Consider the following 18380-nt stretch of genomic DNA (forward strand, 5'->3'; position numbering starts at 1 on the left):
CAGCTGTTTTCCAAAATATATTTGCAAAAGGAAAAAGTGGGTGGAGAAGGGACATCCCTCCCCCAACCCCCGAGATCCCGCCTTCTCTAGAAGCCACTGTCTATTTCAAGTAGTTATTTCATCTTAAAAAAAAAGAACAAAAACCCAAAACATACGTAAAAACGAAACCAAAAATCCCCACTCTGTACAAGGACTGGATCTGGGTGATGCTGCCCCCTTCTTCCTAGGGGCCAAGCTAGGTTTCAGGGACAGTCTCTGGATTGCTCTGGTTCCTAGACATCCCCTTGGAGCCCCTTCTCTAAGTTGGAGGCCCAGCTTCTCTAAGTCCGTGCCAAGGGTCTAGAAGAAAAGTCAGCTGGGCTGCTCCTGCAGGTCAGGAGATTGTGGCTGTGGCATCCTGTGGACCCTAGAGTTTGCTGGGGCAGGGCTCCAGGATCAAGACTCCCCGGGGCTGCCCACTTTGGCAGCCAGGCCAGGCCACTCTCAGCCAGCTAGGAATCGGAGTAGGAAGAGACATGCCTGGCACAGCAGGCTTCCCAGGACGTGGTCCAAGGGCCTTCTCGCTGCGTCGTCCCGATGTGGCCCAGACATCAGGCCTTCTACGCTCCCTGAGGGTTCAGCACGGCCTCAGTGGACCTGGCCTTTTGGCTCATACTGGCACATCCAGACCCAGGTATTCGGGGTTCTCTGCAGTCGGGGTCCCTTCAAAGGTGCTGGGTAGAGCGCCCCGGTCTGATGGGTCCTGGTCCCAGTAATAGAGGTTGTCAAAGGCTGGGCTGAAGGCCGGAGAAGGGTGGTTCTGAGAGGGAGCCCTGCCCCGGGGTGCCAAGTACTCTGGATTCTCCACTGCAGCACCAAAGGCAAAAACGTCCTTGACAACCCCGTTCCTTCCAGGGGAGAGCGTCTTGGGCCTTTCCAGGGTGGCTCCAGTAGGTCGAGGAGGAGGCAGAGGACCCTCTAGGGGCGAGGGGGGCTGTGGCCGAACCTCCGGCTGGTTCACGTATTCTGGAAGGACAAGGGAACAAGGCTCGTTAGGGGAAGGGACTCACGTGTCCCAGCTGCTACCAACTGTCCCCACAGTGGCCCCGGGCCGAGCACCCCCAACTCCCACTATCTCTAGCTTGGGCCTGGACTCCATACCGGGCTGGGGGCTGCAGGTCAGGGGGGCAACGTAGCCATCAGTTTCAGGAGGCAGGGGTACTGTGGGGTCCTCACTGTACCGCTGTAGAGGGCTAGAGTCGTGTTGGGGGAGGTTCTGCAGCCCCTTGGCTGCCCCCATGCCCAGGTCGCCGTCGAACACGTCAGAGCCGGCCCCTTCGGAAGGTGCCAGTGGAGACTTGGGGGGCTCCTCCTCAGAGGCCTCCAGCCCCAGCGTCAGCTCACCACCGCCACTCTGAGGACGAGACAGAAGGTCACCGTGGGGGTCAGTCATGGATCTGGGATGGACACTCCATGGGATGTGACGGGGTCACAGGAGAGAAACAGAAGTCGCCTTTGGGGTCTAACAGTTACCGTGGAGAGAAATGGGGTCACAGTTGGAAAATGGTAGGAATCCATCTTAGGGATAATGGGGTGGCGATAACCTCATGAGAAGTAACCATTGAGAGGCGATGGTTGGGGGGGACACTGGACAGAGCGACCCTCGTCCACTGGGGTCAAGCGAGGTAACCAAACACCAACCACAGTGTGTGACTGGGGGCACTGACCCTGGTGGATGTGCTGCGGTGCCTGCGGTGGGCTGTGCCCCCAGCGCCCGGGGCAGGGTCTGGGCAGAAGAAGCCCTGCTGGGGTACCAGGTACTCCTCAGCATCCACCAGGTCCCCCATGTCGTCATCCTCCAGCAGCGAGCGGTAGAAGGTGCTGTCCAAGGGGCTGGCCGGGCCCAAGTCCTCATTCTGGGGAGGGGGAGACAGAGCACGTGGCCGCCTCTCCCCAGCCCAGCACGCGGCCTCCAGAGGAAGGCGCAGGGAGGGCCGGGGTGTCACAGGCAGGCAGGGGCTGGGCTTGGAGGCCTGGGGCCCGGGAATCCTCTCCCTTCCTCCCCCTTGCCACGGGAGAGTGGCCTTAGCCCTAGGCCAGGATGGCGTGGAAAGGCCCAGGTACCTGGATGACCACAAAGCGCTGGGGGTCCCTGGCCATCCGGGAGAATTCGGCCACCAACTCCCGGAACCTCGGCCGACATTCAGAGTCAATCATCCAACCTGGGGGCAGGAGGGGGCTGGCGTCTCAGTCCTCGCCGCAGCCTCGCGTGTGGCACCCCACCGCCACCCCCCCAGGTCTAGACAATCCCAGGTACTGGAGTCCCAAGCCCTCAGGTGGTGGGGAAGAGGTACCAGGCTCGGGTCCTGAGCCAGAACCTTTGCGAATCGCTACTAGTTTCCCCTTTTTGTTTTGCATGTAAGTCTCTTTCTAGCTGGTCCTAGAGAGCTTCTCTGGATGGGCGCTCTGAAAGGGGAAGCGGGACCCTTTTGAGCTTCTGTTAACCATATCAGAGCCTCTGGGTCCACGTTCACCCTGCTCTCAGCTCCCCACCACCCCCGGACCTCCCGCCCCTCCTCCCAGCAGCTTAGCCACCCACATTTGACCATGATCATGTAGACATCAATGGTGCAGATGGGGGGCTGAGGCAGCCGTTCCCCCTTCTCCAGCAGGTCAGGAATCTCCCGGGCTGGGATCCCATCATAAGGTTTGGCCCCAAAAGTCATCAGCTCCCACACAGTCACACCTAGGGCAGAGATGGGGTTAAGAGGTGGGAGACAAGAGGGAACATAGTGTACAGAGCCTCAGAGGCTCTGCCCACAAGCCTGGCACCATGGGGGAAGCAGGGCAGGGATGTGGTGCCAAGGGGCAGGAGACAGCCAGTCCTTCCCTAGTCCCTGGGAAGTGCGTGTTCCCCGGCAGACCGAGGCCCCTTCCTTCCCTCCCTCATTCATGCTAAGGCATCTCCGTTAATTCGCCCCATCCCAGCTCTCATCTGCCCACCCACATTCCCCCCCCCCCGAGCCAGGGCTCCTTGCCCACCCTCCCAAGCCGCCCTGTCACACACACACCATAGCTCCAGACATCACTCTGGTGGGTGAACCGCCGGCGGAGAATGGACTCCAATGCCATCCACTTGATGGGCACCTGGGAGAGCAAAGGAAGTCCTCGCACCAAGTGTGGTGGGGAGGGGGCTGTTCCAAGGTCTCCGAGGGGCCAGCCCCCTCTCCACCTTGCTTCATTCTGCTCCCTCCTCTAACCTTGCCCCCATCCGCATGGTACTCCGTCTCGTCAATGTCCAGCAGCCGAGCCAGCCCGAAGTCCGTAATCTTGACATGGTTGGGACTCTTGACCAGCACGTTGCGGGCAGCCAGGTCCCTGTGCACAAGCCGCACGTCCTCCAAGTAGCTCATGCCCTGGGATCAGAGGCATCTGTGGACCTCGCTCTGCCAGAACTCTCCCAGGAAGCGCCCCACCCCCCGTCCCCCGCTTCCGAGCCCTGAGTGGGAACAGAGGCTCGCTCCCAAGGGCACCTGCAGAGCCCCGGCCCTGACATGCATACCTTGGCAATCTGCACACACCAGTTCAGCAGGTCCTGGGAGCCCAGGCGCCCGCGGTGTTCTCGGACGTGGTCTAGGAGGCAGCCATAGGGCATAAGCTGTGTCACCAGCTGCACCGTGGATGTCAGGCAGATGCCCAGGAGGCGGGACACATACGGGGAGCCTACACCAGCCATCACATATGCTTCCTGGGAGCAACGGTACACGCTGAGAGGGTACGAGAGACCACCAACCCCAAACCCTCACACACCCCTCCCCAGGGCCGGGGCACCACTGGGGACCCTCACGCAATCCAACCCCATTCACCACAAACCAGAAGCATGGCCCACAGACTAGGGAGGTTAAGAAGAGCGGTTTGGAGAATCCCAAAGCCCCAGTGAAGAGAGAGAGAGCCCAGAGCCCTGAGCTGCAGCCAGGGGTCCCCCACCCCTACCCGAACTCCCAGCCGGAGAGGGTGGAAGGGCTTACGTCCAAGATTTCTTTGTTGGCTTTGGGGGACGTGTTTTCCCTCAACACCTTGATGGCCACTGGAATTTTCACATTTTCCCCATCGGGGATCCAGATGCCCTAGGCAGAGAGAAGAGGACGTGAGCAGAGAGAGGGCCGGCCAGATCCAACCTGCAGTCATCCAGGGGGTCGTTATTTGTGCTCCCAATCCCCTTCCCCACCCTTGGGCCAACCCCCTTACTTTAGAGGACTCACCAAGGAGGCCCACTTGCCACTCCCTTCCCGCTTATCCCGGCCTCTGTTCACCACCCATCCGCCCCCAGCTCTTGGCTGGCTTTCCCAACAGAACCCTCGGCCACACTGCGCACGCGTCCTCTGGGACCGCCCACCCCGGACTTTGGCCCCGCCCCTGACCTTGTAGACTGTGCCAAAAGCGCCAGATCCAAGCACCTTCACCTTCCTCAGCTCCGTCTCTTTCAAGATGCGCATCTGAGCCTGATTAGGCATCGCCCCGCTGGGCGTCAGGGGCTCCACCAGCTGGGGTGAAGGGGTGCTGCGTGAGCGCCACGGGCTGGGCGGCAGACCCCCAGGCTGACAGAAGGGCCCTCAGAGCCGCTCACCTCCGTTTCCTGCAGCAGCCTCCGCATCGTGTACTTGCGGATCTTCTGTCGCCTTCGTTTGATTAGGGTGCCAAAGACCACCCCTATGACGGCGGCCAGCAGAACGCCCACCACGCCGGCAATGATGGACGACGCGGGGCTGGGGGCAGGAGCCAGGGTGAGGAATTGGGAACCAGTCTGGGGCAGGACGTTTGAAGGGGTCCCATGGAGGGGCATGAAGGTCACTGGCGTTTGGAAAGGGAAGTTGCAAGGATGACCCACCGGCTCCCATCCTGTTGAACCTACTCTAAAACCTTCCTGGGCACCTTCCCGCCTCCAGAATGAAGTCCACACTCCTCGATGGGCACTCAAAACCCTCTCCACCCACATCTCCAAATTGTCTATGCTCTTGCCTATGGCCCCAGCCCAGGATTCGCAAAACTTCCTGACAGAAACCACCAGGGAGCTTGTTAATATGCTCTGGAGCCCCACTTGCAGGGATTCTGAGCGTGATATGGGGTGGGGCCAGGAATGTGCCCCCAGCGATTCTGATACGCTGGCCAAAATCTTTAGCCATAGGTCATAGGCTATAGGCCATAGGCCATGATTTCCTCGGCCTGTGTTACTTCTGCATGGACCACCATTTTTGCATGGGGTCATCTTGCAAGACTCAGCTCATCCTGGGACAGATGGAGCTCCTGGGTGCTGACACTATGTCACCGTCATCCTTGGCCCCCTCCCTTGCTTCGCCAAGGGCTGGCACATCACGGACCTCTAATGAATGCCATTTCATGGACAAACGCTTACCTAGGGCATATTCCAATTGGTTTTTCTCCGAAAGCCCTGCCCTGAATACCCTGCTGCCCCCGAATCAAGGCCAGTGGTGGCAATGACGGATGTCACGTCCTAATGGTGCCAGTCTAATGGTGAGAGAGAGCCTACGCCCCCAGATCTGACCCTAACCTGACTCAGACTTCATCCCTTGCTCAGGGGACCATCACAGCAGAACCTCCAGCAAACATGTGCCGGATTTTCCTGACCCCTCTCTGGCCTGGTCGCTTTCCTCCTACTCCAAGTGACATACCTGCCCCCTTTCAAGACCTGGCTCATATGCCAGCTCCTCCTTGAAGCCTCCCAACCGCCCCCAGGTAAGAATTCATCATCCTGTCCTCAGTGCTGCAGCTGCGCTCTCTTCTCAATGTGCCTTGGGTCCTAGGGGGTTGGACGCTGCCTGTGTCCCTTACGACATCTGGCTACTTGAGGTGGGGAGGTGCCCGGTGTCTTTGCCATCTTCCCCTATTCCTCGCTACCCGCCCCCCGCCCCCAAGCATCCCAACCAGGTCCTCCATCCACTGGTTGAAGCTAAGTGAGAGAAGGATCAGCAGTGGAAGAGTGGGCTGGGGAGAGACACGTGTCCTGTTGGGGGACCCCCTCCCTGCAGCAGTGACACCCAGAGGCAGGTGGAGAACAAAGGGGCTATGTGGGATGCACCCCGGGGACCAGGCTGACCTGGCTCTCTGCTCTGCAGGGCAGCCCTTGTCGTCCAGGTCCACACAGCTGCAGAAGAGAGAGTCCAGTTAACAAGGCTGGGAACCGCCTCCTGCACTCACTCAAGCCTCACCATATCCCAGGAGGTGTGTATGGCTGGGTCATTATCCCGATTTGACAACGCCAGAAACTCAAGGTCGCCAGTGCTCTTCCTGCCACCCCACAGGGGAGTCCTTCTCAAGTCTGCAAACCCCCAGCCCCTGCACCTCCCAGTGGTGGGGAGGAAGGGGGGGGCACCCAAAGGAGCAACAAGTCCAACAGCTCAGCCAGTCCCTCCCTAAAGATGCCAGGGTTGTAATCGGGCACAATGTCTGCAGAAGACAGTTTGGCCATATGGAGCCCCAGCAGTTCCGGTTGCCAGGATAGCCCTTAAAAATGCCAATCCCTGGAGTTCCTGTTGTGGCGCAGTGGTTAACGAATCCGACTAGGAACCATGAGGTTGCGGGTTCGATCCCTGCCCTTGCTCAGTGGGTTAAAGATCCGGCGTTGCGTGAGCTGTGGTGTAGGTTACAGACGCGGCTCGGATCCCGCATTGCTGTGGCTCTGGCGTAGGCTGGTGGCTACGGCTCCGATTCAACCCCTAGCCTGGGAACCTCCATATGCCACAGGAGCGGCCCAAGAAATAGCAGGAAAAAAAAAAAAAAAAAAAAAAAGCCAACCCTTGTACACTAGGGAGCAGGTATAAGATGCTCACTTATAGATGGAGCTCAAGTTCAATAAACTATAAAAAAAAAAAAGAAACAAGCTCAATTAATATCCCTCAAACAGGGACACGGTTAAAAAAATACTACATCCATACTGCAGATTGAGTAGTTTAAAAAAAAAAAAGGAGGCAGATCCATGTCCACTCACAAGAAAAGAAACTCCAAGACACATAAAGGGGCAGAGGAGCAAACAAAACAATATATAGAGTGTGAGCCCATTTACATTAAGAAATGCACATGCAGGTGTTCCTGATGTGGCTCAGCAGTTAATGAACCTGATTAGCATCCATGAAGATGCAGGTTCAATCTCTGGCCTCACTCAGTGGGTTAAGGATCCAGAGCTGCCATGAGCTGTAGTGTAGGTTGAAGACGTGGCTCGGATCCCATGTTGCTGTGGCTGTGGTGTAGGCCGGTGGCTGTAGCTCCAGTTCAACCCCTAGCCTGGGAGCCTTCATATGCAGAGGGTGCAGCCCTAAAAAGACAAAAAAAAAAAAAAAAGCACATGCACACACTGAGTTACTGTTGTGGCTCAAGAACTAGACAGAATGTCCGTGAAGATTTGGGTTAGATCCTTGGTCTCGCTCAGTGGGTTAAGGATCCAGCCTTGCCGCAAGCTGCAGTACAGGCTACAACTGGGGCTCGGATCTGGCGCTGCTGTGGCAGTGGTGCAGGTCGGCAACTGTAGCTCTGATTCAGCCCCTAGCCTAGGAACTTCCAAACTTCTATATGCTGCAGATGCAGCTGTAAAAAAAAGAAAGGAAAAAGAAAGAAAAAAATGCACACACAAAAACACCTAAACAGATTATATATGAATTAGATGAGATTGCTATTTCCAGATCTTTTTTTTTTTTTGGTCATGCCGATAGCAATACGAAGTTCCCAAACCAGAGCCACAGCTTTGACACCAGATCCTTAACCTCCAGGTCAACAGGGAACTCCCCTTGGTCATTGGTGGCTTACAAAAACAGCAATCTTTTATGACTCAACCTAACATAAATGTAAAATACACTTTTTTTGTGTGTGTCTTTTTGCCATTTCTTGGGCCGCTCTCGTGGCATATGGAGGCTCCTAGGCTAGGGGTTGAATCAGAGCTGAAGCTGCCAGCCTACGCCAGGGCCACAGCAACACAGGATCCGAGGCACATCTGCAACCTACACCACAGTTCACAGCAACACCGGATCCTTAATCCACTGAGCAAGGCCAGGGATCGAACCCGCAACCTCATGGTTCCTAGTCAGATTCGTTAACCACTGCGCCACGATGGGAACACCCTAAAATACACTTATATAAATGTGTAGAGAAAAGCCTGGAAGGACACACACACCAGAGTGATCTGGTGGTGCTCCTCAGGCAGGGGAGGGGCTGGCAGGGTGGGGGGAGTAGACAAAAGGGTGCCTCTTCTCTACAGGGCTTATACTATGACATTGCTGAAAATGTGCATCCCAAGAACGTATGCATGTACTCCATGTGTAATTAAAGACAACTAAATGAAAAAAAAAAATAAAAAGAACAGGGTAGATTACCATGTTAGGACACAGCAAAACACTGCAAGAAAAATTGCAATGTTGAGTGAGAAAAAGCAAATTGCAAATGATATATATGGTCTATGACCCCATTTTGCTAAAAAATATATATACTAGAATGTGCAGTTAAAAACTTGAGAATGATAAATAATATATAAGCATATATTTTATGTTATACTAATAATACGTTAGCACGTGCACGGATAGAAAAAAAAAAAAAGAGGAGGAGTTCCCACTGTGGTGCACGGGATCGGCTGCATCCCTGCAGGTTTGATCCCTGGCCCAGCACACTGGGTTAAAGGATCTAGTGTTGCCACAGCTGCAACAGAGGTCAGAACTGTGGCTCAGATCTGATCCATGGTCCAGGAGCTTCCATATGCCACGGGGTGATCAAAAAAGAAAAAAAAGGAGTTCCTATCATGGCTCAGCTGTTAACAAACCCGACTAGTATCCATGAGGACTCTGGTTCGATCCCTGGCTTTGCTCAGTGGGTTAGGGATCCAGTGTCACTGTGGCTATGGTGTAGGCCGGCAGCTATAGCTCTGATCTGACCCCTAGCCTGGGAACCTCCATATGTTGCCAGTGCAGCCCTAAAAAGACAAAAACAAAAAAAAGAAAGAAAGGAAGGAGGAAGGAAGACTGGAGGAAAAGTACTGCAAGTTATTAACACTGGGATGAACTGCTAACGCTATTCATTTATCTTTTGCACTTTAAAAATTTTTTTAACAATATGTTACTTTTGTGATCAGAAAAAAAAAGAGAGAGAGATAAACAATCGAGGGTCTGAGGGTAAGCAAAGGCAGAGTTATCCTACGTTTACACTAAGAGCCTCGGGGAAGCTCCTGCAATAAAGCCCTTCTTTCTGCCGAAAAGGCCCTCAGACTCACGAGTGGGTGCAGTTGATGGGGCACGGCTGGCACATGCCATCCTCATCCGGGAACTTCCAGATGGGCATGAAGGAGAGGTCAGGCTTCACACCACTGGGGCAACGAGCCACGCAGAAGGGGGGATCCTTGTAGTGGGCGCAAGCCACACACTGGTCAGCCTCCTGCGAGGGGAAGAAGGGTTTGTGAGGGGCTGGCACCAACACCCCCAAGGCAGCAGGGGGTGCAGTGGTCTCCCCACAGCCACTCTGCAGCACTTAACCCTCGCTCCTGAGACAGCCCCAGACCTGCTGTGTCTGCTCTCCCTGTTCTGCACCCAGGTCCCCACCTTCAAAGCTTGATCCCCAGGCTGGGGGTCGGGGGGAGGGAGTATATTACTCAAAGTATAAGAGCAAGTCTGGAGTTCCCATCATGGCTCAGCAGAAACGAATCTGACTAGCATCCACGAGGAGGCAGGTTCTATCCCTGGCCTTGTTCAGTGGGTTAAGGATCCGGCATTGCCGTGAGCCATGGTGTAGGTCGCAGACGTGGCTTGGATCCTGTGTTGCTGTGGCTCTGGTGTAGGCCAGCAGCCACAGCTCCAATTAGACCCCTAGCCTGGGAACCTCCATATGCTTCAGGTGCGGCCCTAAAAAGCCAAAAAAGTTTTTCCTGTGCTCAGGCCCTGTGCCAAACCCAATTTTAAGTTCATTCTTACTGCATTCCAATATGGTAGGTACTAGTAAACTCTTCGTTTTACAAATGAGCAAACCAAGGTCAAAAGTGGGGCCTGGAGTTGAATCCAGGTAGCCCGATGCCTGAGCCCCCAGGTCCAACCACCTTGGCACAGCCACAGCCACTAACACAGGCTTCCCTGGGCCCTTAGCCAGGTCTGAAGGGTCCACAACTCTCGCAGCCCCCAGCGTCCCAGCCTCCTTCCACCTTCCTACCATTCAGGTCTGAGCTTGGAACCCTCTTGGGAGACGGCCAGGTCCCCCACAGCATCCCCTCCCTGACCCGCTGCCAACGTGGCCCTGCTTCCCTCCGCCCAACTCTGAGCCCACCAGCACCTCACCGAGCCAAAGCAGGTGTCGGAGCCATTCTGGGGCTGACACTCGGGGTGGCACGGCAGACAGTACCTGTCCTTCACGTACTCCCGGGGGTGCCTGAAGGGAGGACAGCCGGTGAAGGGGTCTGGAAGGAGTCCCTGTGCACCCCTTCCTCCCCGCCGCCCCCTCTTCTGCCCCGCGTACCCCTGCTGTACTCGGCACTCCTTCACGCACTCTTGGCCCCGAAGGAACTGGCTGCAGTTTACGCACTGGGTGGGCCCTGGACCCCAGCAGTGCCCGTGTGCGCACAGCTGGTAGCAGGTCAGGCCCTCGCCCACTGCGGTGAGGAAGAAGGAGGCAGAGGGGACTCAAAGGAGGCTCCGGGTCCAAGGGAGCCAGGGTTGTGGGGGGAGCCTGTGGGCTGGAGAGGTGGGGGTGGGGGCTGAGCAGAGCAGGAGAGAAAGGGCTCTGAGGTTCCAGGAGCTGAGTGGAGAGGAAAAGCCATGTGGCAGGACCCAGCCAGAAGCCATGCCAAGAAGTCAGGCCAGCCAGAGCTGTGTCAAGGACGGGGCACCAGGGGCGGGCTGTCCGCGTGCATGAGTGAGTCCCAGACTCCTGCCGCCAGCGGCCCGTGGGCACTCCCGTGCGCTGGCAGATGGGCAGCAGGCAGCGCTGGGCTCCCGGTCTTACCGCACTCCTCCTCTGGCCGGTTGGCACTGTGGAGCAGGGCCTGGTGAGGGTTCCGGAAGAGCTGGTCCCAGGGCACCGTATGCACGAAGCAGAGGCGGGCGTTGCGGTGGATGAGGGCCAGCCCGCTGCCCAGCTCCCGCAGCGAGCGCAGCCCCAGCGAGCTGATGCCCAGCCCTTGCAGGGTCAGCGAGTAGGCACCACTGCGGGAGGAGGAGTGCTCCAATGCAGGGCGGCACCGCACCGCCGACCCTCCCCTGTCAGCAAGGGCTGCCCTTCGCCTTCCTCCTGTTCCTCCAGCACACGCTGCAAACTCTCATGGAAAGGGTGCTGCTGGAGTCCCAGGGGAATCGGAAGCCCCCCTCAGCCGCCCTCCCCGCCCCCCTTCCCCTCCCCCCAGACCCAAAGCTTCTCCCGGCCCCACCCCCCAGAAGCTCCTCCCCCGTCAGGGCTCGCTCCCCTGGTGCTCACTCATGCAGAACTCGTCCCCGGATTACTCGCAGGTTCTGGAAAACACTGAGGTCAGGCAGGCTATCTGGCCAAGCGGAGATGTACAGGTAACCTGGAGGCACAGGGAGAGGCTAGGGGTGTGGGGACAGGCTGCGGATCCCCAGCAGCGTCAGAGCAGGATTCAGAGAGACCGCCCACCTGTGATCTCCTCCAGAGTCTCAAACACTCTGAGCTGCTCAGGCTGTAGGGGGGCAGTGCTGGAGGCTGGGTCCCTAGAAGGAGGATTAGGAGGGGAGTCAGCATGGTCAAGGACTGGGACTGGGTGGCTGGGACTGCCTGAGTGCCTCCACCTAAACCCTTTGCCCATCAAAGCCCAGCTGGTCCCATCCTGAGCTTCAAAGCCCAGGCCCTAGTTTGGCAGGATCAACACGGTATTTACATTCTTTGATCTAGAAATCCGACTTCCAGGAATGTGGCCTAGAGAGACTCTGGCCCCTAATCTCAGAGGCATGTACAAGGCAGAACTGTTTGTTAGAGCGAAAATTAAAAACCTAAAAAAGTCAAAAATGGAGTTCCCATCGTGGCGCAGTGGTTAACAAATCCGACTAGGAACCATGAGGTTGAGGGTTCGGTCCCTGCCCTTGCTCAGTGGGTTAAGGATCCGGCGTTGCCGTGAGCTGTGGTGTAGGTTGCAGACACGGCTCGGATCCCACGTTGCTGTGGCTCTGGCATAGGCCGGAGGCTATAGCTCCGATTTGACCCCTAGCCTGGGAACCTCCATATGCCGCGGGAGCGGCCCAAGAAACAGCAAAAAGACCTAAAAAAAAAAAAAAAAGTAAAAAATGAAAAATGTTTTTAGGAGTTCCCATTGTAGCTCAGAAACGAGCCTGACTAGTACCCATGAAGATGCAGGTTTGATCCCTGGCCCCACTCCCTGGTTAAGGATGTGGCATTGCTGCAGATGTGGCTCAGACTGGTGTTGCTCTGGCTGTAGCTGATTCGACCCCTAGCCAGGAAACGTCCATATGCCACACCTGCAGGCCTAAAAATAAAAAATAATGTTTTTTTAATTTAAAATTTTAACTTAAAAATCTAAACATTTAGGAGTTCTCTTGTGGCATAGTGGATTAAGGATCAGGTGTTGTCACGGCAGAGGCTCCTAGGGTGCGGCTTTGATCCCTGGCCTGAGAACTTCCTTCCACATGCCGTGGACGAGGCCAAAAGATAAACAAAAATTTTAAAAATTTAAAGACCTAGGAGTTCCCGTCGTGGCTCAGTGGTTAACCAACCGACCAGTATCCATGAGGATGTGAGTTTGATCCTTGCCCTCGCTCAGCAGGTTAAGGATCCGGCATTGCCATAAGCTGCTGTATGGATCACAGATGTGGCTCAGATCCCGTGTTGCTGTGGTTGTGATGTAGGCCAGCAGCTGCAGCTCCCATTAGACCCCTAGCCTGGAAACCTCCATATTCCGTGGGTGCGGCCCTAAAAAGAAAAAAAAATTTAAAGACCTAAATACCCGGAGTTCCCGTCATGGCTCAGTGGTTAACGAATCTGACTAGGAACCATGAGGTTGCGGGTTCAAGCCCTGGCCTTGCTCAGTGGGTTAAGGATCCGGCGTTGCCTGAGCTATGGTGTAGGTCACAGACGGGGCTCGGATCCCGAGTTGCTGTGGCTCTGGCGTAGGCTGGTGGCTACAGCTCCGATTTGACCCCTAGCCTGGGAACCTCCATATGCTGTGGGAGCAGCCCAAGAAATGGCAAAAAGACAAAAAAAAAAAAAAAAAAGACCTAAATACCCATCATTAAATGGGGAGCTGTTAAAATATAATCCTGATCTATCCACATTATAGACAAAAAACCCTAAACATTTACGATAAAATAGGAAAAACTAACATAGTATCTGCTGGGCACAGCTCTATGTTGCTTTACAAATATGAACTCATTCAAACTTCATTCAAACTTTATAACCACCTGATGAGGGTAGGACTATTTTTGCCCCCTTTTAACAGATGAGGAAACTGAGACACAGCAAGAAGATCACATGACTAGTAAGTGGTAGGGCCTGGTCTCAAACCCAGGCAGCCTGGGCTCTTAGCTGCTACTCTTTGCTGCTGCCTGTTCCACCGCTGTTGAAAGAACAAGGCAGCTGGACACGAAGGAACTGTCACGACCTGCTCTCCAAAGCCAGAGGCAGACAATGCTCACAACATGCTCCCATTCAAATCTACCTCCCTTCCCAAACTACCAACACTGCATTTCTCTGTGTGTGTCTACATACGTATGAATGCTCTAGAAGAACACACGCAAACCCTTAACAACAGTGGTCTCCTCTGCAAAGGGGAGCAGAGGTGGAGGAAGTATTGAAGGGAATTTTCTTTCTCTGTCTCTTTTTCTTTTCAGGGCCACACCTACAGCATATGGAGGTTCCCAGGCTAGGGGCTGAATCTGAGCTGCAGCCGCAGCAACGCGGGATCCGAGCCACATCTGTGACCTATGCCTTAACCCGTCCTTAACCCAGTGAACAAAGCTGGGGGTCAAAATGCATCCTCACGGATACGAGTTGGATTTTTAACCCGCTGAGCCACGACGGGAACTCCGATTTCTTCTTGTTTAATACATGTTTTGACTGAAGTATAATTCACATACAATAAATTGCACACATTTTTAGTGTACAGTTTGCTGAGTTTTGCCAAATGCATCCACTCACACACCCACCGCCCCCACTGAGACACAGAACATTTCCATCACCCCAGAAATTTCCTTTGTGGCCCTTTCTAGGCCCGTACCATGGTGCAACCGCTGTTCTGACTTCAGAGTGGTTTTGCCTATTCCAGAGCAAAGGGAACCCTAGAGTACGGCTCTCCCTTGTTTGGCTGGTTTCACGTAACACGATGTTTCTGAGACACATGCATGTTGTTCTGTGTAACAGTCGTCCTTTTCTTTTATTACTGCGAATTTCACTGTATTGGGACATCACCTTTTACAGGTGACCTTTGAACAATGCCTGGGTTAGGGCGCCAACCTCCCCCTCCCCATGCAGTTGAAAATTCCAGTATAACGTTATAGTGAGCCCTCTGTATCCACGGCCCCAGATTTAAGCAACCCCAGACTGCGCTGCACTGCAGTATGGAGATACACATATATATTTGTCTTTCTAGGGCTGCACCCAAGGCATATGGAGGTTCCCAGGCTACGGGTCGAATCGGAGCTATAGCCACTGGCCTACACCACAGCCATAGCCACGTCAGATCCGAGCCGCACCTGCGACCTACACCGCAGCTCACGGCAACCCTGCATCCTTAACCCACTGAGCAAGCCCAGGGATCGAACCTGCTTCCTCATGGATCCTAGTCAGATTCATTTCCACTGACTCAGGACAGGAACTCCCTGGATATAGTTTTTAACATTTGCCTTTAAGCAGACCCGTGCCATTCACACTTGTGATGTGCAAGTATCAACTGTATTTACTCATTCAGCTATTGATAGACATGTGCATTATTTCCGGTGGGGGCTTATGAATAAAGCTACCATGAACTCCAAGAGAAGATTACTGTCTCTGGATGGCTTGACCTCCATACAAATGCACGCTCATGGATACTATGTCATGTATGAGAAGAGGCCACCCAAAGTCACTGCCGGTCTTCCGCCTGCTTCCTTTGCATTCTCAGCCTCCCACCTCCAACTCCCGCCATCCCCTACACACGCTGCCACTTCTGGGTCGTCAGGATTCAGAGACAGGCCCTGGTGCGGCCTCAGGCCATGTGCCCACCCTTAATTCCGAGTATCCTTACCCCTCAAAGCTCTCTGGCAGAAATGCCAGGCTCCCAAAGATCTTCCTGCAGCCAGCAAACTCCTGGATATTGGCGCTGGTGACCGCCCTCACCTCCCGCAGGTGTTCTATGCCCAGACCGTAGCACACTGTGGGGAGGGGGGCAGGTGGGGCCCTCTGAGCCACCACATAGCTCCTGGGTCCTGTCCACAGGCCCCTCCTGGGGCCACATGCCCCCTCCCCACATGGGCAGGAGACACAGGGGAAGCCATGAGGCTGCTCTGGAGAGGGCCAGGGGCTGGGTCACTGGGAGAAAAGGACTGGGTCCCTGGAGGGTCTGACAGAGCCAGGAGTGGGGTAGGGTGGCGGGGGACAGAGAGTGGCCTAGGCCAGGCTGGGTGTGCAGGGGGACAGGCACTGCAGCCTGGCTCGGGACGGCCGGGGCGGGGGGAAGGGCACTGGGTACCTTGGGCACAGGGCTTGCTGCATTTCTCACACCGCTGCGTTCCGTCCTCAGCTGTCACCTCTTGGTTGTTCGGGGGACAAACCAGGGTGCAGGATCCCACGTCCGTAGACAGGTAGTTGTCTGAAGAGATCAGGATCATGTGTCCAGGTGCCCTGGCCTCTCACAGCCCCACCTTGAGCCCTGGGTCACCTTGCCCAGGTAGTATGATAAGAATGATATCAACCACTACTGAAATGCCCTTTGAACATACGTGAGCCCTGGACTCTCATCCACTCCTCATAACAACCCTGTGTGGAATTCCTGTCGTGGTTCAGGGTGAACGAATCCGACTAGTATCCATGAGAATTTGAGTTCGAACCCTGGCCTCGATCAGTGGGTTAAGGATCCGGCATTGCTGTGGCTAGGGTGTAGGCCAGCAGCTGCAGCTCCCATTCAACCCCTAGCCTGGGAACTTCCATATGCTGCAGGTGCACCCTAAAAAAAAAAAAAAAAAAAAATGAATCCAACAGCAGTAGCTTGGGTCACTGAGGAGGCAAGGGTTCAATTCTTGGGCCAGTGCAGTGGGTTAAAGGATCCAGTGTAGGTCACAGCTATGGCTCAGATTCAATTCCTGGCCTGGAAATTTCCACATGCCGTAGGTGTGGCCATATTTAAAAAAAAAAGTCAGGGGCAGATAAACAGATAGTACTCACAATATGCTCCCATTTACATAAACCCAACACCCCAGCAAAATTACTAAAACTGTGCTTCTCCCCAGCACTCACAAGGACAGGCGGTCACGCAGCTGGCGCCAAAGGTGTAACGGCCCTCGGGGTTGGGCATGGACTCGAAGGTGTCTGTGTTGTAGGTGACCAGGGCCGGGCAATGCAGCTCACAGATGCCGCTGTGGTTGAAGTGGAAGCAGGCCTGGGGGACAGGCAGCTGGTGGGCACTGGGCGGTTTCACCCTGGTGCGCAGGGGCCACAGGGCAGCACTGGGTAGGATGCCCCTCCCCTTGCGTCCCCAGGGGGCAGGCCGGGTTGGGGGGGGGGGTGCAGTTCGTACCAGGCAGTCAGAGTGCTTGGGGCCCGTGCAGCCGGCAGCACACTGCTCATGGCAGCAGTCGGTGGGCAGCGGGCCCTTACAGCGGGCACAGCCACCGGCACAGATGGTTCGCGTCACTGTCAGGCAAAGGGCAGGATGAGAGCAGGGTGGCAGCCTCGGCAGCAGCCCCTCGCCAGCACCACCTTCTGGGGAGACTTCCTGCCCCAGGGACGGTGTGCCCAGGCCTGGCAGCACCCCGAGTCTCCCCTGTCCCCTTTATCCCCCCCAGTGCCCCCATCCTCCAGATTCTAGCCTCCCATTGACTCACAGCTCTGACAGTCCTTGGAACTTTCTCCCCAGCAGTGGGAAGCTTTACAAGCTGGAGAACAGGGTGGGCCTGGGAGAGAGAAACAGAAAGGCAGTAAGAGACAGAGATTGGGTGGCAGGATGCAACGCCAGGGGGAGACCCCGGCCCAAACCGAGGCAACATCTAGAAGCAGAGGGAGACAGGACAGAGAACCGCAGAGATGAAGAGACACAGAGAAAGAGGGAATGGCGGTGTTAGTGCCGGGGCGGGAGCAAGCGTGGGGGCGGTGGGCTGCAGAAGAGGCAGGTGCAGGTGGGGAGGGGCGTGGCTTACAGGCCCGGGAGCGGTTGGCTTCTACCGCCACTGTGGTCAGGGGGTTGTTCTTGTGGAAGATGTCCTTCCACAGAATCGTGTCCTGGTGGCAGAGCTGGGGGTTCCGCTGGATCAAGACTCCTCCCTTCAGGATCTCTGTGGGGCAGGCAATAATCAGGGGCCTCTTTCCCCATCTCTCATCTTCTGCCCTCCCGTGGGGCCTGCCTGCCTTCTCAAGAGGAAGCGGGTGTCTCTTAAACACACCCCAGCTCCTTCCGGAAGCAGGGAAGGGTCCTTCGGCATCTTTTCGACCCACCAAGGCCAGATCCCCACACGTGAACAAAAGGAGATGCAGGGAGGAGTGAGTTATCCATGTCACTCTCGCCTGCCACCTCCACTCTGTGCACATGGCTTAGCCATTACAAGAGAGTGTGGGAGTTCCCGTCATGGCGCAGCAGAAACCAATGAATCCTACTAGGAACCATGAGGTTGCGGGTTCGATTCTTGGCTTCATTCAGTGGGTTAAGGATCTGGCGTTGCCTTGAGCTGTGGTGTAGGTCACAGACGAGGCTCGGATCCTGCATTGTTATGGCTGTGGTGCAGGCCGGCAGCTATAGCTCTGATTGGACCCCTAGCCTGGGAACCTCCATATGCCTTGGGAGTGGCCCTAGAAAAGGCAAAAAAAAAAAAAAAAAAAAAAAAAAGAATCCGATTACGGCGCTCTGGTCACTGTGGAGATGCGGGTTCTATCCCCAGCCAGGCACAGTGGATTAAAGGAAAGGATCCAGCGTTGCTGCAGCTGTGCTGTAGATTGGATTCAATCCCTGGCCCAGGAACTTCCATATGCTATGGGTACAGCTATTAAAAAAAAAAAAATTGTGAAACCCACCACTTACACCATGTAAATCACTTATCCCCTCTAAACCTCAGTTTTCACATCTGTAAAAAGAGAATAACATTGATGCCTCCTTTGCAAGATTATAGCATGACTGAAATGGGGTCATGCATGCCAAGGACCTGGCACGTGGTTTGTTTGTGACACTGTCAACTCCAGAGCTGCCACATACACAGAGTGTTCACTGTACCTATGTA

The 18380-nt window shown here is 55.3% G+C and overlaps 1 protein-coding gene across 2 annotated transcripts in view; it reads right to left on the reverse strand.

The window, feature by feature from the left end:
* ERBB2 (erb-b2 receptor tyrosine kinase 2) overlaps positions 1-18380 on the reverse strand; it is a 29764-nt gene continuing 11384 nt past the window's right edge. Inside the window, 24 exon segments of one of the 2 annotated variants that reach the window (NM_001315613.1) lie at positions 648-1005; positions 1141-1393; positions 1707-1895; positions 2104-2201; positions 2579-2725; positions 3051-3126; positions 3240-3395; positions 3542-3727; positions 4008-4106; positions 4401-4523; positions 4607-4745; positions 6095-6142; positions 9248-9408; positions 10299-10389; positions 10477-10609; positions 10963-11162; positions 11431-11521; positions 11608-11681; positions 15203-15329; positions 15647-15766; positions 16411-16552; positions 16691-16806; positions 16998-17066; positions 17310-17444. In NM_001315613.1, coding sequence (NP_001302542.1) covers positions 650-1005; positions 1141-1393; positions 1707-1895; positions 2104-2201; positions 2579-2725; positions 3051-3126; positions 3240-3395; positions 3542-3727; positions 4008-4106; positions 4401-4523; positions 4607-4745; positions 6095-6142; positions 9248-9408; positions 10299-10389; positions 10477-10609; positions 10963-11162; positions 11431-11521; positions 11608-11681; positions 15203-15329; positions 15647-15766; positions 16411-16552; positions 16691-16806; positions 16998-17066; positions 17310-17444 — 3329 coding nt within the window. In that variant the 3' untranslated portion in view covers positions 648-649. 2 annotated transcript variants of the gene reach the window in all.

Source organism: Sus scrofa, chromosome 12 (genome assembly GCF_000003025.6).
Source record: "Sus scrofa isolate TJ Tabasco breed Duroc chromosome 12, Sscrofa11.1, whole genome shotgun sequence".
In the NCBI taxonomy this organism is placed as follows: Eukaryota; Metazoa; Chordata; class Mammalia; order Artiodactyla; family Suidae; genus Sus; species Sus scrofa.